This window comes from Squalius cephalus (assembly GCF_949319135.1).
Source record: "Squalius cephalus genome assembly, chromosome: 24".
Lineage (NCBI taxonomy): Eukaryota > Metazoa > Chordata > Actinopteri > Cypriniformes > Leuciscidae > Squalius > Squalius cephalus.
Window position 1 is genome coordinate 6,124,634 of NC_137145.1, and position 21,874 is coordinate 6,146,507.

General features: G+C 36.2%; 1 protein-coding gene and 2 long non-coding RNA genes across 4 annotated transcripts; 1 reads left to right on the forward strand and 2 right to left on the reverse strand.

Moving 5' to 3' along the window:
* The first annotated feature begins 2,580 nt into the window (after positions 1–2,580).
* LOC307152583 lies at positions 2,581–6,915 on the forward strand. Of its 2 annotated transcripts, none has more exons than XR_013820020.1 (3): positions 2,581–2,625; positions 6,479–6,527; positions 6,589–6,915. It is a non-coding gene; the product is annotated as an uncharacterized lncRNA (long non-coding RNA). The 2 variants fall into 2 exon arrangements; XR_013820021.1 differs by having other exon boundaries at positions 6,598–6,915.
* A 6,490-nt stretch (positions 6,916–13,405) lies between these two features.
* On the reverse strand, positions 13,406–15,742 carry LOC307152584. Its single transcript, XR_013820022.1, has 3 exons — positions 15,496–15,742; positions 14,586–14,657; positions 13,406–13,755 (listed from the first exon to the last, which is right to left on the reverse strand). It is a non-coding gene; the product is annotated as an uncharacterized lncRNA (long non-coding RNA).
* Positions 15,743–16,606: 864 nt separating this feature from the next.
* On the reverse strand, positions 16,607–21,667 carry kctd9b (potassium channel tetramerization domain containing 9b). The gene is made up of 12 exons (XM_079861345.1): positions 21,493–21,667; positions 21,272–21,393; positions 21,144–21,187; positions 20,960–21,059; positions 19,541–19,596; positions 19,318–19,446; positions 18,965–19,032; positions 18,790–18,885; positions 18,567–18,716; positions 17,548–17,653; positions 17,329–17,462; positions 16,607–17,245 (listed from the first exon to the last, which is right to left on the reverse strand). Exons 1-12 carry the CDS (start codon positions 21,607–21,609, stop codon positions 17,129–17,131), a joined length of 1,239 nt encoding a protein of 412 aa, XP_079717471.1. The 5' UTR covers positions 21,610–21,667; the 3' UTR covers positions 16,607–17,128.
* Between the last annotated feature and the right edge of the window lie 207 nt (positions 21,668–21,874).

A 21,874-nucleotide genomic window follows, 5' to 3' on the forward strand; every position in this document is an offset into this window, starting at 1 on the left:
CGGACAGACAGACAGACAGACAGACAGACAGACAGATAGATAGATAGATAGATAGATAGATAGATAGATAGATAGGGATGGCTGGATAGATAGATAGATAGATAGATAGATAGATAGATAGATAGATAGATAGATAGATAGATAGATAGATAGATAGATAGATAGATAGATAGGGATGGCTGGATAGATAGATAGATAGATAGATAGATGGATGGATGGATGGATGGATGGATGGATGGATGGATGGATGGACGGACGGACGGACGGACGGACGGACGGACGGACAGACAGACAGACAGACAGACATACATACAGATAGATAGATAGATAGATAGATAGATAGATAGATAGATAGATAGATAGATAGATAGATAGATAGATAGATAGACAATGAGTTGGTCATTGAATAAGTCTCAGCTCCTGGATTGGATTCTTTGGAGCAGTTAAACACAGATGTGGTCAACAGCAGCACTTAACGTCAGATAAGGCTGAAAATATGAACTGCAAAAACAAATAAGGACTCCATTTACTGTTAAAGTCAATAATTACCCAGTCAACTGTATTCATCAGTGTTCCGTGAAGTCCATAATTTGATAATGGACGTTGAAGGATTGTTTCTTGCATCCAAGTACTGTCTCTAAACAACAGTTCTGTAAAATATATATATATATCGTGAAAAGGATTTCCATCTAGATTCCTTTTTGTGTGTGTTTGTGTTTTATCACAGCCTCTCAGCATCATGGTGGTAAAGTTTGCAGAACCTCTTACATTGAAAATGTAAAAACTTATACCTTAATTTGTACTAAACATTAGTGTGTCTTGTGAATTTAAGATTTGGTCACACAAAATTTCTGATCACAAAGAAGAAAAACAGAAAATCAGCTCAACCTTTAAAAGACTTTAAGTGGGTTTGATTAATTACCTTTTTTTTACTGTGACACCGTTGTATTTTTCAAACAGCTCCCCATGAAGCTCTTTACATCAACATTCAAGTCCATTTGCTCACTTCCTTTTTAGAGTGAATGTATCTCCATCTGCTGAAACAATCCAACTCTCTCAATACACACACCACATCGCAAGAGCCACCTGCTTTATTTATGAACGTCTGATGTGGTAAAAGGACGACGTGGATCATAGAAAAACCACCTAGTTCGGGTCTAGGTCCCACAGCATTAACATCTGGAGATCCATTTACAGGGTTTTCCAGGTATGTGTGCGGTGTTTTAGAAGGCTGAACTCAAGAAACTGCTTTCTGGTTACAATTACATGTTTTGTGTTCAGCGTGTATGGAAAAGTATTCATTTGACTCATCTCAGTGAATTGTCACTGATATACTGGGGTGTGATATTTAATGTTGGTCACCATTGATTTCTATTGAGGAGAATTAAAAGAAATATCCATAAATCTGTCTATATTCAGAGATTAAAAAAAATATTCCAAAAGGTTTGGATGTGGTTTTTGTACTTGAACAAAGCAAAATAAATAATTAAATAAATCCAATGAAATTGTTTCCCCCTACACCAATATGCATGTACTTAAAGGGAAAGTTCACGCAAAAATGAAAATTCTGTCTTCATTTATTGACCCTCATGTTGTTCCAAACCTGTATAAATTTCTTTGTTCTGCTGAACACAAAGGAAGATATTTTGAAGAATGTTTGTAACCAAAGAGTTGTGGGGCACCATTGACTTCCATAGCATGGCTTCCAAAAAAAAAAAAAAAAAAAAAAAATTATCCCTTTAACTGCAGGAAATATTGATCATCATTGACATTCCAATGGCTAAAATATTCATTTTGTTTTATAAAATAAAAATGCAATATTCAGATTTTGAAAATAACATGAAATGGTTTGTTTGATTTGTTCCAAACTTCCAATCAATAACCCGAGTAACACTTCCATTTAGTTTGGACACAGTCCTGCATTACATTATAAGCACTCAAGAGGAAAGACGTTTACTGCTGTAACTGGAAGGGTCAAACATTGGTTAAATCGCAAACAATGAGGTGACATTTCCACAGTATCACTGTAACTGGCAGCAGAATCAATTCAGGACAATCGGTAATGCTAGAACTAGCATTATAGCTGTTCTGCTCATATAACACATTGATTTATGCCATCATTGAGAAGGTTTTGGAATCATTTTGGGGGTGATTGCTATAGATATAATATATTAATTGACAGTATTCATCAACCTAACAGTAGACATCAGCAATGAACGTCAGTCTTTGAATGTGTCACAAACCATACTAATGAGTATCGCAACACAAGTGATATTTTAAACTTTTTTTCCTGAAATGTGAATAGTAGCCTACACATGACTAAATGAGAAGGTCATTTATCTCAAAATGACGCTGGAGGCAGAGACTACCATTTTGTCAGAAGTAGGCTATTGATTTCCTCTGCTTATTTTCATCTCATTTATCAGGGAGTGGCTGGACTTGTATCTTGTATCTAAAACTTTTATCTGACCTTTCAAAAAGTGGTGAACAATAGTAGCAAATCTGTGTCAAAGACAATAGGCAAACTAGGTTTGAATTATAGACTAGACCTTGCGTAGCCCCGCCCCTTTTTAGCGCTGCGCTCATTGTGTTCTCTCTTCCGGTTTGTATTTCAGCAGCAAAAAGGTAAGATCTTATGGATTTATGAATGAACCGCTCGTTTTAAAATCTTCCCGGTCTATTGACATTTGTTATGACATCGGCTTCAGACAGTACAGTGCTCAAGATAACTTTCATTAATTCTACAATAAGTAAATCTTAAGTAAAGGTTCTATATAGAACCTTAAAGTCCCCCTGTGGTTTAAATCAAGTTTTTAATGTTGTTTATATGTCTATGTGGTGTTTTTAATATGCTTTAAGACAAACCATGTGTAAATTCATAAGTCAACACCATTGCTGAGTATTTTCTCCTTAAAGCTACACTGTGTAGGATTTTCACCCATCTAGCGGTGAAATTGTTTATGACTACCAACTGAATATTACTTTCTAGCCCCTCCCATTCCGAGGGCGTTTTAACTCCTACGGTGGCCGTATTATTTCAAATCTGCCGGCAGTCACAAGTAATCTCCCCCTCGCATTCGTCACGGTGCCAATGAGTGTAAAAACACGAAAGGCGAAGCTTGAATTTCCAGGTATGTTCCTCTTTGGCTAATGTATTTTCAAGATGGAGGCGCAACATGGCTGCCGCCATTCGAGCGACTCGCTCGTATGTATTCTAAATGGCAGATTCTACGCTTACGAGAATACTTGATTAGTTGGTATAAGTAATTACACATTAATGAGTACATATCATTTTGAAAGAACAAAGTGTTTTTTTGCAAAGAATCAACTTAAAAAATTACAGTGTAGTTTTAAATCTGCATGTGAACCAGAGACGCGGTTTGAAATCACTGGTGTTTCTGACGTCACAAACTATGTAACCAATCAGATCAACGTGTGATTGTCAACGAGTGGATCTCTGAGCTGGTGTGAGTAAATGGAGGCGGGGCTAATTTGCATATTCATAGAACCGCGTTAGAGTTACATTCAAGCTATTCTAAGGCATAAAGAATTTTTTTTTCAAGGAAAAAAAAACTTTTAAATATGTCATTTTGGTGATCAAAGATGAGTTTTAAGGGATACAATTATTGACTACAGGAGGACTTTAAAGGATTCTGTCAGGTGCTTAATATATAGAACCTTTTAGGGGTTCCATCGATCATTTTATAGATCTAGTTTTATTTAATTAATTTTGTTTTAATTCATTTTTAATCTTAATTAAATTTTATGAATTAAGCAGCTTGTATAGATACTGAAATAACCCGTTAAACATGAAAGTATTATGCAAATATTTAAGATCTCCTTAGAACCTTTTTGACATAAAGGGTTCTTTAAAACTGAATCAAGAACCCCGGGGTTCTATATAAAACTCCATTGAAGTCATTGGCTATTTGTGACGTCTTTATATTTGATTAAATATTATAAAAACACACTTTTTAAATTTGGAATAATATGCACAGATGAACTATGGAAGCTTGTTTCTGATGGAATAAAAAGGAAAAGGTAATTGCAACTATGTCACAATTCAGATTTTTTAAAAATACATAGAACTCACAATTCTAAGGAAAAAAAGTCAGAATTCCAAAATATAAATTAAAACATTTTTTGGAAAAAAGTCAGAATTGTGATACTGCATATAAATACGCAATTGCAAGTAATAAGTTCAGCATATTGAGATATAAACTCACAATTACCTTTTTTATTTTTTTATTTCATGGCGGAAACAAGCTTCGATAGTATGATAAACAGGAATGTTTAATTAAAAAGTAAACAGGGTCAAGTAAATATTTAGATTTTTTTAACATTTATTTAGCTATTGGCTCTTTAGACACATTCCTCTAGATTCCAGCATTTTAATTCAACCACTGTTACCCTCTAAAACAGGCCGTCTGTGTCTGTACTCTCACACCGCAGTCAGACAGGAACACGCTGCTCTCAGTAAACACTCCAAAGTTTGAAATGTGGCAGTTTGACTGGGAATCCCCTGGAATGACCTTTTAGGCATGCTCAATAAGGAAAAATATTATATTGACCGCTAAAAGTGGCAGTATAATTCAACATACATTAGATTATATAATAACATTTGTTCCAAACGAACATCCAAGTCCAAGAGGTCTGGTTATTGTTTCAGAGTGCAACGGCATTTATGTGGTGACACTGTCCTGTTTTAAAGTCACCATGAAATCAGAATTTATTATAAATGATTTATCAGTGTACATCAAATATATGAATCAAAATAACTTCTCCTCCCTCTTCAGCAACATCTCTTCTCTGATGACGTGTTTACTGGTGTGAGGGCGGGGCAATCTGTCACTCACATGAGCTCGACCAATAGCAAACCACAACCATCCGATCAATTCCTGATGGAAAAAATCAAGCCCCGCTCTATATTTTTTCATTTCCGAAAATCCACTTCGCTCAGATATACATCACAATAGGGAAGAAAATAACATGATCATGTTTCATGCTGACTTTAACCCTGGAGAAAAATTAGTGGATAGTGCAATGATTGGTTCAGGTCTGTTAAATTTCGAGGTTTTGAAACTTTTGTTTAACCCCACAGCATTTGACTTTTTCACACAAGGCTTTTTGCTCATTTCTCACCATCCAGGTTTGTGCAACTCTTACATTTTTCTTTTTTTTTCTTTTTTGTTCAAATTGTGCATCACAGGTTAAAAAAACAAAACTGTTGGTACTTCGTAGTTTTAGAAGATGACACACGGTATTGTACTTTAATAATACAGTTTGCCAAGTACATAAGAATTAGAATACAAAAACGTTAGGCAGTTTGTTTATTGGCATAATTTCTTCTGGAAACTATGGTCATTTTGCTCTGCTCATTCGTAATAACAGGCATTCATTATGGTGAAAATGACAGGCTGGGAGTGGGTTGCCACCCTAAGATTTTTCATAATGACACACAGTCTTCATGGTTTATGGTCTTCATGGACTTGTTTTTGCTATCGCTTCTGTCCTTGTTTTGCCACCGACACTGACCTTACGCTCAATGTTATGAAACGACAAGGTGCTTATCAGAGAACTAAATGCTGATGTTTCCACAAATATAAACTTCTCAATTATATGTTTACAATACAAATTCATGGTTACTGAGTTGACATTTAAAGATCGCCCCCTACCGGCAAACGTAAAGCAAAACATATATATATACAGTATATATATATATATATATAGGCTATCTATATATATATATATATGTATATATATGACAGTATATTAATAGTATTATAGTATTTATAGTATTTTATTTGTTGTTGATGCATTTAGACAAACACATTGTTAAAGTTGACATTATAGCTTATTATTCCTTACATTCATTTTTACAAAAAAACTATGCAAGGAACACAAACTGAACACATATTGGAGCATTTTTGTACAATGACCCACATAAGAGGCTTCTCATTTGACCTGAAATGACCTGTCATCATTTCTAATAGGGATGATATTCTGTATTGATTGGTGTTCTGCTTTTTGAAATATAACTGCATTTATGTTGTCCGAGTTCTCTTTAATTTCTAATGAAAGTGAACAGATGCGTTGGCGCCAGCTGCTGCTTTGATCACACGTGGAAGTCATGTAGACATACAGTAGAGCTGTGCAAGTGATTTACACATGGCCAAAACGCAGATTCACATTCATAATCAATCAGAATCAGAATTACAGTAGTTCAATAAAAAGCCCAAAATAAATTCGTTTTTTAATCAGGCACAATGTGCATAGCACATGTTAGCAGTGCTGGCCAGAGAAAGATGTGTTGGTGGTATTGCATGAAACTGATCAAAGACTTCATCACCTGTGAATGATTAGCGCTTGGAGACTTATAGCTTTATGTAGCTCTTTGCAAACGAAATGTATTTTTGACAACTCATTTCACGTTCACTGCTAAACTGTCAGGTTCTTCCAAACTTTTCTTTCTTTATAGAGGAAACATGGTTTTGGAAGAAGACGGAACATGACATCCAAATTCCAAGGTTTGTGTCGTCTGGTAGTTGTTTTATTCTGTGTATTTTGAATGAATCTGGATGTTCTTAGTCCTCTCAGCATTCAGGAAGTGTTTGCGCTACTTTATGCCACATTGGCAGTGATGGATGCTGAGGAAAGCAAATGCGGTTTTGCCGGGCCGAGCATCGCCACACCCAGATCGCCACAAGGAGCAATCCGGCAAAGAACTGTGAGACACCGGCTATTCCAACGGAAAGCACAGAATTGTGCAAGATGCTATCATTTACAATAAACCTGCATGAAGATTAATGTAGATGCATGATCACTGCAAACATTTGAGATCACAATGTGCGCTGTGGACGGCCACACAGCTTGAAATGCAGTAATGGTGAGGTCATGTGGTAAATGGTTGCCACTTCTGTCAGGATCGTCCATTAAATGGGAAATGCATCCAGTATTTTCAGTATCTGAGAGCCTGTCATTACTTGCAAAGTTCACAAGGGTTGCAGATTTTCTGAAAATTACATGCTTGCGTGGTTTAGCATCATTGCATATTCACAATCCTCTGTGGTGCACCAACAAATGAAACGAGGACCATAAAGAACAAAGGGCGAGTGAATACCTAGGTCTGTGGTCGCGCTGTGAATTCAGGACAGACGAGACACGGTTTGACCAAAACAAGCCTGTTTTGGTACTTTCTGACCATGGCCAAAGTGCGGCTTTGAGCTGTCTAGGGGTTAGGTTGTCCAGTTCTTTCTATGACCTTGCATTTAGTCATGCTGAGAGATTCACAGGAGTTTAAAAATACAAGTGGTGCTCACTGCAGAGCCAAATGACATCCAGCTCCGCCTCTCTGGATATCATGGGTGGAGTTTGACCTAGTCCAGTTCCCCCTCTCTGGACATAATGGGTGGAGCTTGACCTAATGGGTAATGGGTAGGGTTAGGGTGTGCCTGGACCTTCAAGCTCCTCCCATTATGTCCAGAGAGGGGGAACTGGACGTGAAGCTCCGCCTATTGGCTCTGCAGTGTATAAACTTGTAAGTATAAACTTGTTTGTGCTTAAAACAAGTTAAACGATTCCACCAGTGCCAGAGCTTTAATATCTTATGCAGTGTTGCTTCACAAGTAAATTGACCCTGTTTCATTAATATTTTGATATTTTAAGTGGAAAATTAGACCAAACTCAGTGCTTCCAATTTCTCCCTTCTTTATTAGCAAATGCACACATTTTGAAGGATGGATGGATGGATAGATAGATTTTTTAAATACTATAGAAAGATGGATAAATGGATGGATAGATTTTTGATGGATGGGTGGATGGATGGATAGATAGATTTTTTAAATACTATAGAAAGATGGATAAATGGATGGATAGATGGATAGATTTTTGATGGATGGGTGGGAAATAAAAGCTAGTAATAACTACATTTAATAATAACTACTTATTTATTTTCATTTCTATTTAGCCTAATTTGATGTACTAAAATAACTAAATCTAAAGCTGAAATAAAAAATACAGGTATTTAAAAAAAACTTAAAGATGTAAAAAAGCTTTAACTAAAATTAAAATAGAAAATAATAAAAAAAACTTTTCAAAATATTAATAAAAACTATAATAGTGCTATAATGATACTAAAATAACACTGTTTCTAATAAGCACCTTGCCGTTTCATGACCATGATCACTATAAACACTGTTTTTTTTTTAATCTAATTTTACAGTTAAAATATCTATGAAAATCTAGAAAATTAGACTCATTAGTAACAGGTGTTTTGCAGGGTTCATAGTTGATAGTGATTAAGCATATCATTTTAGCTAACCCGGATTTTGGTTGCATGAAGATATGATATTTCTTGAGCACCTGTTCTTCTTCCTAAAGCCGTGCAGGAGTTCCTTGTGGTGTGAGGGACGATTTCTGTAATCTGCCTCGGTATTTTTCAGCATCCAGTCCTTTCTGATCGTGAGATGGATGGTAACAGGCAGAGAGGAGTTGATGTGAATAACACAGGCCGCTCGGGGAATGTTTCTGGGCTGGTGCTGGAGTTTGTGGCGGGGTCTGGGGCTGAGGTTTGGAGACGCTGCTGTGCTGGGAGAGCAGCTGGTGACGGGATGCTTGCCGAGGAGCCGTCCGCATTTCCGTATATTTTTAACATTTCCCCATTCTGTGGCGAGTGCCATCGGTCACATCCTGAGGCTGCTGTGAACTGCACACAAGTTCAACCGCTGCTGGTGTGGAAGATCTGTCAAAGAAGTGTACATTAGTTAAATGGTTAATAAGTTCACCCAAACATGTAAATTCTGTCAGTAATTACTCACCCTCGTGTCGTCCCAAACCCGTAAGACCTTCGTTCATCTTCGGAACACAAATGAAGATATTTTTGATGAAATCTGAGAGCTTTCTGTCCCTCCATTGACAGCAACGTCATTGCAACTTTCAAGGCCCAGAAAGGTAGTAAACACACCGTTAAAATAGTCCATGTGACTACAGTGGTTCAACCTTAATAACGAGATGAGACGAGAATACTTTTTGTGCGCAAACCCCCCCAAAATAACGACTTTATTCAACAATCTCTTATCTTCCATGTCTTTCTCCTACGCTGTTGATGTAGTGTAAACAGTGCAGCGTTTTCTGGGTTGTACGTCAGAACGCCGGCTCATTATTGGCCAGCTTCACACACGTGACCAGCGTCGGACAATAGTGAGTCTACGTTCTGACGTAGAATACTCATACTCCATTCTTCATGCAAAGCATGTTTTCTTTTTTTTTAAATCAGCTGATTGTTTTTTCTATTAATGCAGTTTTAATGCTATTAATGCAGAAATATATCCAATATATCCAAACTATACATGACAGAGCATTCGGTTTCAAACAGTAAAGCTCAATGATCAAATAAATCCCCTATGTGGGTGTTTTCCCCACTGTGGGACACACCATATGATTCATCAGTGAGCAAACAGGTCAAAACGGCGCCTGTGATCACCCGACACAAATCAAGCTCCTTCCACCAGCTCACGTACAGTTTGATGTTACAAAGTGCGTGTATATGAAGTCCAAACTGAGAGTATTTACACTTACAGTCTCTGTGCCACAGTCAGGGCCCCGGGGATACTTCGGTAAACCACGGGCACCTCTAAATCACCGGACTTCGGAGAAACCGGGACCAGTGCTTTCGTCAGCAATCAACAATGTTTATTGTTCAAGAAGTGAGCGAATGCTCTGCGGGACCCTGGAGCAAACAAATACGCCACAGGGTATAAACACTGGCAGCCCCCCTCGCCCTCCACACAGGAAGAAGCTCTCCCTCTGCTGATGGGACAGCTGAAAACACACATGCCACACAACGTCAACACTCACAGCCCCATATACAGACATGTGTCAGATTCAGGATATCCGAAGTGGTGGACTTCATTTCCTAAACATGCATATTTGTCAGTCATGCATAAATGAAACAACCAGGTAAAATATCCGCACTCAAAAAATCATGGCATAGTTTATTATAACTTTTATTTAAACAATCACATTGGATTTATTTAAATTACTTATCAGGGTGAATCTGTCCGTTGTGAAAACAATTAAATGTATTCAGTTAAAAAATATAAACTATGGTTAAAATATGGCTAGCAGTGGAATAAGCAATATTGATTTGTGAAAATGTATGAGATTGAAACTAATTGGATTTATGGATGAATGATAATAACACTGGTTATTGTGTATTTAAAACACATTCATTTTATTAGTACTATTACAGAAATATTGTCCGTTTCATTTATGTATGACTGACAAATATGCATCACATTAAGTTTGTTAGTTTGTTTATGAAAAAAATATGCAATCCAAATTAATGGAACTTTTACATGCAATTCAAATACATACAATTTAAATTTGGGTGAACTCACAAAACAGATTTCTGAAGTTCTTTCAAGATTTGACAAGATGGTGTCTGCGTGGTTTCTGGCTGGTCCGGACGGTCATTCTGTTTTCAGATGAGTGGAACATCTTGGTCAAGTTGCTTGGGGCATGTAGACCACATCAAAACATCGGAAACATTTTTGTTTATGTAATATAGTCATAAACACAGTTATAGCCAGAAGGACACTCTAGCAACTAGAAACACCAAGGTCATGGGTTCGATTCCCATGGAAAGTATGAATTGATAAAGTGTATACCTTGAATGCAAAGTAAGTCACTTTGGATAAAAGCATCTGCCAAATGCATTAATGTAAATTGTGATCTTGATAATGTAATGTATAAGGCAATAACAAACCAAAACTATACAATAAATTCCCAATGGACAAAAATCCCGCCCTACATTTCTTCTTGTTCGAGAAGCCATTACACTCGGATATAACTTCTGTCGTTATTCAAGTAGATAGGAGCTGTTCTTGTAAGGCTATGACTATAGAAAAAAGATTGTCACCAAGATTGCCGCTGAGTGAAGACTTGCTTAGTAATTTTTGTTGTACTAACGTAAATGCCAAGCACTGCACATTATCTAAGATAGTTCAATGCTGCTGCTGCTGCGAAGCAAGTATGGACTGGCTACTGCTAACAGATACACAAACACGCTACTGTGAGCATGTAAGTTATGCTGCACAAATAGCAGATCTATGCAGGTGGAGCTGGGGGAGGTGGAGGGTTCTCAGAGGAACTCTGATAACGTGCTGCAGGACTAGCTTACAGCAATTAATGAACCAGACTATTTAAATGTTGAGCAAGCATTGGTTGCAGGATCAGCAGAGGCCAATCAGTTTGTAATGATGTGATTACTTGCAGATTCCATGTAAAGGATCTCTCTCTCTGTGTGTGTGTGTGTTTTATTTACTGTCAGAACACAAAGTGTTTTAGAATATTTGGTCATGACTGTATATGAATAAACAAAAGTGTCCATATTCCAACATTAGCCAATCTGCCATCTGCCATATTCATCCATGAGCTTAATTCCCGATTAGAGATGCCATAAAGCCTCTGTGAGACTGTGATGGGGTTTTTTTCTGTAAAAGTCTGGCATCCATTCAGGCTGTTACTCTGTAAAAGTATTTCATGTTAAATTCAGAACATTGTCTGAATTAATCAGAGATGATTTATGAATGTTTCTTTAATAAAAGCATGTTTTAGCAGCCCTGCCCTCTCATCTCCTCTCTGGGGCCCAATGTGGCGCCGGCTGCCATGAGCTCCAGATGTGTTTCTTTCTTTTCTCCGCACTGTACCCCCACGACCACACGTCTGGATGGGCTCCAGGTGCCAACAAAAAGACTGCCAGCTTTCCAGCACGCCTCTACATCTGAAAAGATACACGTGTGCAGTTTCCTCAGCAAAATTGATCAGTGTCACCTATAAAAGTGAACACACACATACTCTCTACATGTTTGTTTTTTTCATCTCTGATGTGTGTGATTTATAATTAGTGCTGGAGGTTGCGCATTACAAGTAATGTGCAAAGTTAAAGTAATCTGATTACTTTTTTGATGTAATGAGTAAAGTAACGCATTACTTTATAAAGTTACACATTGATATTTGAGTTACTTTTTTACGCCCTTACATTAAACAAACACCTGCAAGCAGCAAAGTGAGACAAAGTTTTGCAAAAGTATCATAAAGCATGACTTTCCATAAAAAGTAACTAAGTCATGTAATTAGTTACTTCTAGGGGCAACACTATTTTGTAACATATTATATTTAAAAGTAACTTTCCCCAACACTGTTCATTATACCTGAAGGAACGCATCTGAAATAGTGTCTTTATATCTTGCCATAAAATTATTTTGTCAGAGTACACAGCTACTTTTGAATGGATGCCAATATAGAAAGATGTTTTTCTGGCCTGTTTTTCAAGCGCAGAATCTATTTAAACAACCAAACAACAAAAAAGTGTATATTTAGCAAATTATGCAACTGTGGCCACAGTAAGAGAAACAATGGGTGGGTTTATGATGTTCTTTTATTAAACCAGAGATTGTGTAATTTTGCCCTATGGCACATCGGGTTTCGTGTGCTGGTGAGAGTGTGTGAGTGAATTTCATGAAACCCAAAAACAGGTCAAGGTCATGTCAATCAAAATAAAAAATAAATAAAGCAAAAGCAGAAGATTGTTATTATTGTAATAAATTATATATTTTTAAAAATGATCAATTAAATAATTATAAATTATATTATAAAATAATTGATCAATTCAATATTTATTAATATAATATAAAATATACATTTTTTATTATAAAAAATACATTTAAATGATCAAGTATTTATGCTTGCACTTTATACATAAATGTTATACATTTATAAAAATATTTTGAATGAATAAAAACATTTTAAATACTATATTATAGTCATGAGATTTGTTGTCAGTAAGATTTATTTAATTAATACATTGATGATAATTATAATAAGAAATGTTTCTACAGCAAATCAGCATATTAGAATGATTTCTGAAGGATCATGTGACACTGAAGACTGAAGTAATGATGCTGAAAATTCAGATTTGATAACAGGAATAAATAACATTTTACATTATATTCAAATAGAAAACAGGTGTTTTAAATTGTAATCATTTCCACAATATTACTGTTTTAACTGTATTTTTGACCAAGTAAATGCAGCCTTGATGAGCATGACTTCGATTTTAAAAATCTTACCAACCCCAAACTTTTGAACGGTATGGTATAAACTATGGTGTAAACACAGTAAATTGTGACCTGGACATGGTTTGGTGAAGTTTGCCCATCATTTTAAAGGTTTTCTTGTGCTACAACATAAATAAGCACCTTTACTTCTGTATTACCATAACCAAACATCACAACCACAAGTATGAAATGACCTGTGTTTAATTCCCGCTGACATTTCACACATATTCTGATGCTTTGATACCACAGAAAGCCCAACTGTACATGGATTATAAATGAAGTGTTGTTGCATCATCATGGGGTTTGCCAAAATGCTCCCTGGCGATTTAAAAACAGAAACAGTGGTAGATCTTTTCTGCAGCCAACATACAACACAGGCCGTATTTAATGGAACACAGATGGCCATTAGGCCTAATAACTCTGCGGTCGTCCCCGCTGGGGCTCACAGGAAAAGGAGTGGGGAGCTCTCGGGTCAGAATGGCCCTGGGCCGGACGCTGACGGGCCTGTGGGTAGAGGAAGTGGGCGGGAGGAAAGGCCACATGTGTGTGTGGGCGAGTGTGGGCCGCTACTGCAGCCAGTCATGAGGACCTTCCATGTGAGGAGGACAAACACACTCTCATGCCTTCACACACGACACTGAGGGAATGGAACAGAAGGAGGTGAACCTGTGGGTGCTTTTAAAAACTTTTAAAAACAGGATCGGTTGGCCATGCACAATTTCTGAGGTCGCAACTTTAGTCAAAAAGCCAAAGAAAATGTTTAAACAGCAAATAAGTTTTCAAGAATCAAGAGCTTTTCTCTTTCACAAGTGCAATGTAACAGGATATGCGAGTTTATTTTGCTTATTGAACATTCCTTGAGTAAACGCACTGTAAAAATGATTTAAATGCAGGATATTCCTCTCACCTCTTGCAAATATATGAACCCAAACCTCAAACCACCAGATCAACGTCTTTGGTCCAAAGAAAGTAAGTTTCACTTGTGAGTTTTTCAAAAGTCCAGCACCTGCTGAAATAATAGCAGTGCTGACTGAATGATTACCATATTCATACACCATGGTGTGCTTCAGTGATGATGTAGTTTTGCAGGTCAACCCACAAGTTAGCATCACCCTGGTTCCCTCGACAAAAACCCAATAGGATTTTTCCATTGGCTTTTGGATTATTGCAGAAAATAATCTCTGTGACCAAGTTTATGATTCTTAAACATTTTGTTCATCATAGCTATCTTCACAAATTAACATAACTTTTTATAAATTCATGAAAAATCATATTTCAATGGCCAGAAATAAAAAACTAAATACAGGCTATAAACAAACTACATCTCGGTCGCGTGACTTCAACGTCAGCTCTTTTAGTCTTTATTTAAAACATTTCCCCTGAAAGTTTGAGTTAAAATTGATTGCAAGGGTGTGATTATAATTACAATGAGGCTGTGAAAGTGGACTAGTGAGTAGATGAGTTTACCTGTTCGCTGTGATGACCTTTAATGTCCCAGACGACCTCTGTAGTCCCATTTAGGCACTTGTTAGCAACCACCTGTTTCAAGACAAGTAAAAGCTTTTAAAATATTCCAAGGAGGTATTACTGATGTATTTTATGTCACAGAATAAAATACGTAAATATCTTAAGTTCGTGTTAATCACAGGCCTTATTTCAGGCGTTTAAACAAAAACCCATTCAACAAATCCACTGACTTTGGGACGATGGAACCGGAATGGCTAAAATGCTAATAAAATTTTGGCTTCAAAAAATGCATCATTCCTGCAACACTATTGACAGGGTACTTGAAAGAATACCATGGAATTACCATGGAATATTATCCGATCAACCTAACCAAAATGTTGTTTTAATAATACCACATTCAAAATAGTAGGCCTATTCATTTGACTACAGAATAGCTTTATGGTGTGTTTTTAGTCATTTTGGAGTACAGATCCGATCTCCATTCACTGTAATTGTATGGAAAAGGAAAAAAAAACAAAGGAGAAAGTCATATACTGGTGCGAAACAACAATTAATTGACAATGTTTATTTTGGGGATTGTTTGAGTGGTGTTGTTAGGTACAATCATATGCATTTACTACTTTAATAAAACGACAGGACAGCAAAAAATATGTATGGTTTAAAAATAATTAGTAGTACCAATAATCACAAAAAAAAAAGATTATTCCGCAAAGTAAGCTAGTTCATTAGCCGTCGTCTGTTTACGATTGCAGTGCACTTTGGCGCATTAATATGGGACTCGATGTTCGGTTCGTCCACGTCCATCCGAAACTATTTAAATTATTGCGAAAATTCTAAAATTATTAATACGAAATATTTGTAGAAAATGGCACCTGGCACAGTTTTGTACATGAGTAAATATAATTTATACCTAACTGCTGGGCAGACGTTCATTACAACAGGGACTTAGCTAGCAGCAGTGCTCATCTGCTCCCTGTAACAGTTATATGTTTTTTCCACACACTCAGGTCCAATCAATCACTCTGGCAGGACATCCTGGTGAACAGATTTCACGGTCTGCTACAGTACTCATCTGTTGTGATGAGCTACTGACCGTCATGGATGAGCTGAGACTCTTCCCAGAAGGTGTAGAATCTGTAGATGGCAACCAACACGTCCCATCAATAACTGGGTTTTGTAGAGACTTTGCTGCCCCTGCTGGCGTTTAATGCTCTGCCAGGATATTTGTAAAAGCATCATGATGATTTCTGTTGTACTATGAATCGGTTATGCACTAAAGCAAGTAAACTTATGCTATATTTCATATTCAGCATTTGACTTTATCATTTATAGAGCAAATTGAATAATATGATTTATAAAACGTGGCGTTTATACGTTTATAACATTAAAGGGATAGTTCAGCCAATAATAATCATTTACTCACCCTCAAGTTGTTCCAAACCTGTATGAATTTCTCTCTTGTGTTGAACACAAAAGAAGACATCCTGAAGAATATGGTTAACCAAACAGTGCCCATTGACTTCCATAGTATGGGGGCAAAAAATACAATGGAAGTCAATGACTATCATCAACTCTCTGGTTACCAACATTATTTAAAATATCTTCTTTTGTGTTCAAAAAAAGAAAGAAATTCATACAGGTTTGGAACAACTTGAGGGTGAGTAAGTGATGACAGAATTTTCATTTTTGGGTGAACCATCACTCTAACAATAAAGATTTTGTGCCAGTTTTCATGACAATTAAGCGCATTTTTAAAAAGCGGCTTTAAAAATGATTTCCAATCATCAATTTGATTTGAAACCAAAATATAGTTAATGATTTTTGTAATAATTTTTTTTTTGTTTTTAAATCAGCATAAAGGCATGACAACAAACACTATTATATTTAAATATTTTATATATTGTTTTAATATATATTATATTAAATTTAATATATTGTAACAAAATATAGATATAATATTTGACATTACAATAAAATGATCATTCTTCTCTTGCATGAATAAACAAAGTGTCTGTAAGGGTTATGGTCAGCAAAAACTAAAAAGCCAAACTCCTCTTTGAATCTCCAGTGTTTGACTTTATTGGATCTTGACAGGGCTGGTGACATAAAACTAGCAGGTTTCTGGCTGATGTTTTCCTTTTTGCATGCAGACACAGTCCAGAAAAAGCCATGTAACAGTGAAACGAGCAAAACAGTGTAAAACTGGCACGTATGAAAAGGTATAAAATTGCACATTCACAGAAAAGCCACATTCCTAAATCTGAATCAAATGCAATACCACAAATTTCAGATGTTCAGTTCACAGACCAGCAGTGACATGTAGAAGCTTTGCACAAATGTAATGCATAATATTGCAAGTCACATGACGTGCATTGAGAAATATAGCAAACACCATCCATAATAAAGCAATACATCGAAATAAATTGTTCTTGAGGCAACAGATGAACAGATAATATCAACAGGCGTAAGGTCACATGACAGTCATTAGGTTTGCAGGTAGGTTTTCAATTAAAGCTGCTCTGTGAAGAGGCGAACATAAGCGGCTATCTGACACTCTGGGACATGTGCAGTGGTGTCAGCATCTCCTCAAAAATGGCCCCCTTCACGTTAGAGCCCCGCAGGTTCGCCTCCTGGAGGTCACAGCCGGACAGGTCACAGTTCTGTTTCACAAAAACATCAAAGTCAAAAACACAAGAAGACATGCCAAACTACTGAATGATTCTGAACCGGAACGGTTTGTCACCTCCAGGTCGGTTCCTGCCAAAGTGGCGCCCCGCAAGTTACAGTTCTTGAGTTTGGCGTTCTTCAGCGTGGCCACGCGGAGGTTTATACCCGTCATTTGACTGCCCTCCATTTCCACCCCCTTTAGATTGGCACCTGTGAGGAAATGACAGACATTACAAACTGGGAATATGAGATCCAAGAGAAGCGCTTCAGTTCAAGTCAAGTGTGCTCATTTTACCCTCTAGATTTGCTTTGAGTCCGGCGGGATCTTCAAAATTACAGCCTTTCAGAGACGCCCCTTCTGCATTGGTGCAAAGCATTTTCACGCCCTGTAAATTGGCACCCTGGAAGAACAAATGCGAAAAGACCAAATCAGTGTCACAGAGGGAGTGGGTGAATGTCATAAAAACATAACAAATACGTAAATAAATTAAAAAATATATATATTTTGCATTAATAAAAATACTATTTTTAACAATTGAAAACAGTTTTCATGAAAATGAAGTGCATTTTCATCCAAAATTCTCATTACTGTTATGCATTTGGAAATTTTTCTCTTATTGTTAATAGTTCCCATAATTCTCTATGATGATTATGATTATCATTGGTTTATACATTTGATTTGACTCTCAGCACTGAATATTAAAGATTTATTTAAGTTAGCATAATTAAAAGCATAAAAAATAGCATGATAAATACACTACTTTTCAAAAGTTTGGGGACAGTATATATTATATAGTATTTTTTTTTTTTCATATTGTTATAAAAACGTTACTTTTAATTCTTTCTATTCATCAAAGAATCCAGATCATGGTTTCCACAAAAAAGAAGCACAACTGTTTTCAACATGATAATAATCAGAAATGTTTCTTGAGCAGCAAATCAGCATATTAGAATGATTTCTGAAGGATCATGTGACACTGAAGACTGGAGTAATGATGCTGAAAATCACAGGAATAAATTACGTTTTAAAATATATTAAACTGTATAGAATATATAGAAAACAGTAGAATGGTAGGGTTAATATCTGTATGTATTTTTGATCAAGAGAAGTCTTTAAAAAACATAAACTTACCGACCCCAAACTTTTGAATGGTAGTGTCAAATATTTGAAATGCTATTTAAAAATCTAATTTAAATAATAAAAACTTTTATTTCAGTTATTACAGTAATGAAACTCTGCTAAATTCTCATTAAAATAATGCAAAAAATGATTTCTTCTTTAGATTTTAGGTTGAATGACAGGTACATCCTTACATCCAGATTGGCATTGGAGAGGTCTGCCCTCTCCAGGTTGGTACCGCAGAGGTTGGCGTGTGTGAGGTTACAGCGGCTGAGGTTGGCCATCTTGAAGTTGATGTAACGTAGGTCAAGACGAGAGAGATCCGCCCCACTGAAATTCAGGCCCTAGGAGAAATTTGAGAGATTGAAATAATGCACAGAATAAAAATATAAACCAGTGCAAATATTCAGTGGCTACCTGACATCGAAGTTCTGATTTGGTTGGAGTGGCAAGCAGAAATCGCACAAACTCTTTGCGGGAGATGGGCGAGTGGTCTTCAGGAGGCTGGGAATTCTGACGCAGGAGGAAAGACCCATTGTTGTTATTCATGCCCAAGTCAACTTAACTTTATGTGCATTTCTTTTTTTTTTACCTTAATAACTCCTTCAAGCTGCTCAGCAAGACGTTCGATTCCAAAGAAGCGAGCTTCTTCAAGCACACCTGTACAAAATTAACATGCAAAGAGGCTAGCCAATCATAACAGAGCTCATTTACATATTAGAACATCATCCGGGTACTTCTCGCCTACTATTTGTCGACTACTATATATTAGGGAAGTATTCGATTTCGGATGCGGTGTAAAGGTCATGGAAAATGAAATGATGTTGTTTGGTGCAAGAAACCTTCCCTAACATTAAGTAGATTCCCTAATAAGTAGAACCAATAACCAATAAAACGCTATAAAAAGGGTGGAATTTGTTTCGTTTTCATTTTCAAGCCTCGTACCCAGCAGATTGATCCCGTCATTGATAATGAGCTGTCCGTGTCTCAGGTAATTTAATATGGGCTCAAAGTAATCTGGACTCCGGTCAATGAGATACGCTCCTTGCTCGTCCTGCTTGTTCCCCCAAACATCTGCCAGGGAACGATAGAAAACAAAAACTGTAGTATGAATAAATGCAGTAAGACAGCACTTTGACAAAAAACACAACATTAGATCAGTCCTTACCTTTGTCTCTGAACATGTGAGCCAACATGCTCTCCGGTTCTTTGACCAAAGTGCTCCTAACAACCAAAGGAAAGTGTTAAAGTGTTAAATTCATCACACAGAGCAGCTGTAGAGCAGATTAAATGGGTTGACGGAGTCACAAAAACATTCAAAATACATGAATAAAACAAATATATATATAATTTTGCTAAAAAAATAAGATTTTTATTAGTGAGAAATAATTATTTTTATTTTCTATACTGTAAATTTACATTTCAGTGGCTACCGACCTTTCTCTAGTGTCATTATTTAAGAAAATATATTGTCAAGACTGCATCGCATAGGTGACTGTGTCATGTGGTAGACTACGTGTTACTTTTCTCAGTGCTAGAATTCCAGTCATTTGTAATTACATGACATTTTTATAATTGTAATATATATATATATATATTATAAATTATATATAGATATAGATTCTATATATATGCGTGTGTGTGTGGGTGTGTGTCTAAAATCATTATTTGCATGTAGGATTACGTAATTTGCAAACTTTCAATGGGGATTTCAATGGAGCTTAGTGGATAATGTGGATTTCTGGGCCATCAATGTGTTTGCTGAATGATTTCCAGAATGATTTGTAAGAAATACAATTTTGTAACAATTTTCACTCACATTTCCCCCCAAAATTCTCATTACTGTAATGCATTCAGACATTTTCCTTTTATTAATAATTTCCATCATCCTCAGTAATAAGTAGTTACCCTAAACATTGTAATAATGTTAAAGACACAATTATTTTTGATTTAAATCAGAATAGCTAAAGACATGACAACAAAACAATGAAATATAAACATTATTTACATTAACTTATATAACTTTATATTAATTTATATATTATTTATAGCTATTAAATAATCATTTAATTTAAATTAGGGCTGTTAAACGATTAATCGCGATTAATCGCATCCAAAATAAAAGTTTGTTTTTACATAATACATGTGTGTGTACGGTGTATAATATTTTCTATATATAAATACACACACATGCATGTATATATTTAAGAAATATTTGCATGTATATACTGTGTATATATATTTATATTATATATAATTTATATTATATATAAATATTTTATATATAAATAACACATTTTCTTAAATATATATATGCATGTGTGTTTATTTATATATAGAAAATAATTATACTCCGTACACAGACATAAATTATGTAAACACAAACTTTTATTTTGGATGCGATTAATCGTTTGACAGCCCTAATTTAAATAATATATTTTATTTCACATTACTGTAACAAGAATGAAATGTTTATTAAAAATGTCACGTAAACAATGCAAAAGAGATGGTTGCTTGTGATGGTTTAGAATAGATTATGGATTACAGTTAATGAGATTATTAGTGTGATGATGTGTAGTGACATCACCTTGTGGTTGTGAACCGCCGGCCTCCCACATTGAGTGTGATCCAGTCTGTGTGCGCCCAGGAGTGGAACTCATGCGGACTGTCTGGGTTATTTGGTGGATCTGTGGGACATGATTCAATGAAGACGGATTAAGATGACTGAAAACAGATCTAAGACCAAAACAAAGTTATAATTTCAAACTCACCGACAAAAGAGTCTCCATCCGATATATACAAGACATCATCATCTCTGTTAACAGATGTAACACCAAATGTTTTATGTTTGTGATATGTGCATATAAATATACATAAGAGAAGTAGTTATTGTACAAACCTGATGAGGGCTATATCATCGATAAGACCTCCTTTCCCATTGTATATGTTGGCAGCTTTTATTCCAAATTTTGTGCTTGCAACTGACAGTAGATCAGCTAGAGTTCCATAAACAGCCACCACCTGATAAAAGCAGTCATGAATGGAGCAACAACATGCTATTTTTTCACCAGTGTCTTTAATTCTATATTACAAGGACAATAGATAACAAAGCATACACACCTTCCCATTGTGTGAGGTTCCATTCACAAACAGCGTGACTCTTCTCATATCCGAGGGTGTAATGTGACTCTTAGGTGTTTGTTTATATTGTTTAAACTCCACGTTACTGTAAAACATCAAAGCATTTCCGACTATTGCAGAAGACTGTTTACTTCCGTAATGACTGCAGCCAATCAGAGACTTTGAAACAGAGCGCAGCAGGGCAGGGCAGTTCCAGCGGTGGGCGGGGTTAGAGGAGCGAACATCGTCTCTGATTGGTCAGGTACGATGGGTCTAAATAACTTTGTAAATTTACATTTCAGTGACTACTTAGTACTTACCTTTCTCTCGTGAGATTATTCAAGAAAAAATATTGTCAAGACCGCTGATGAAGACCTGATCA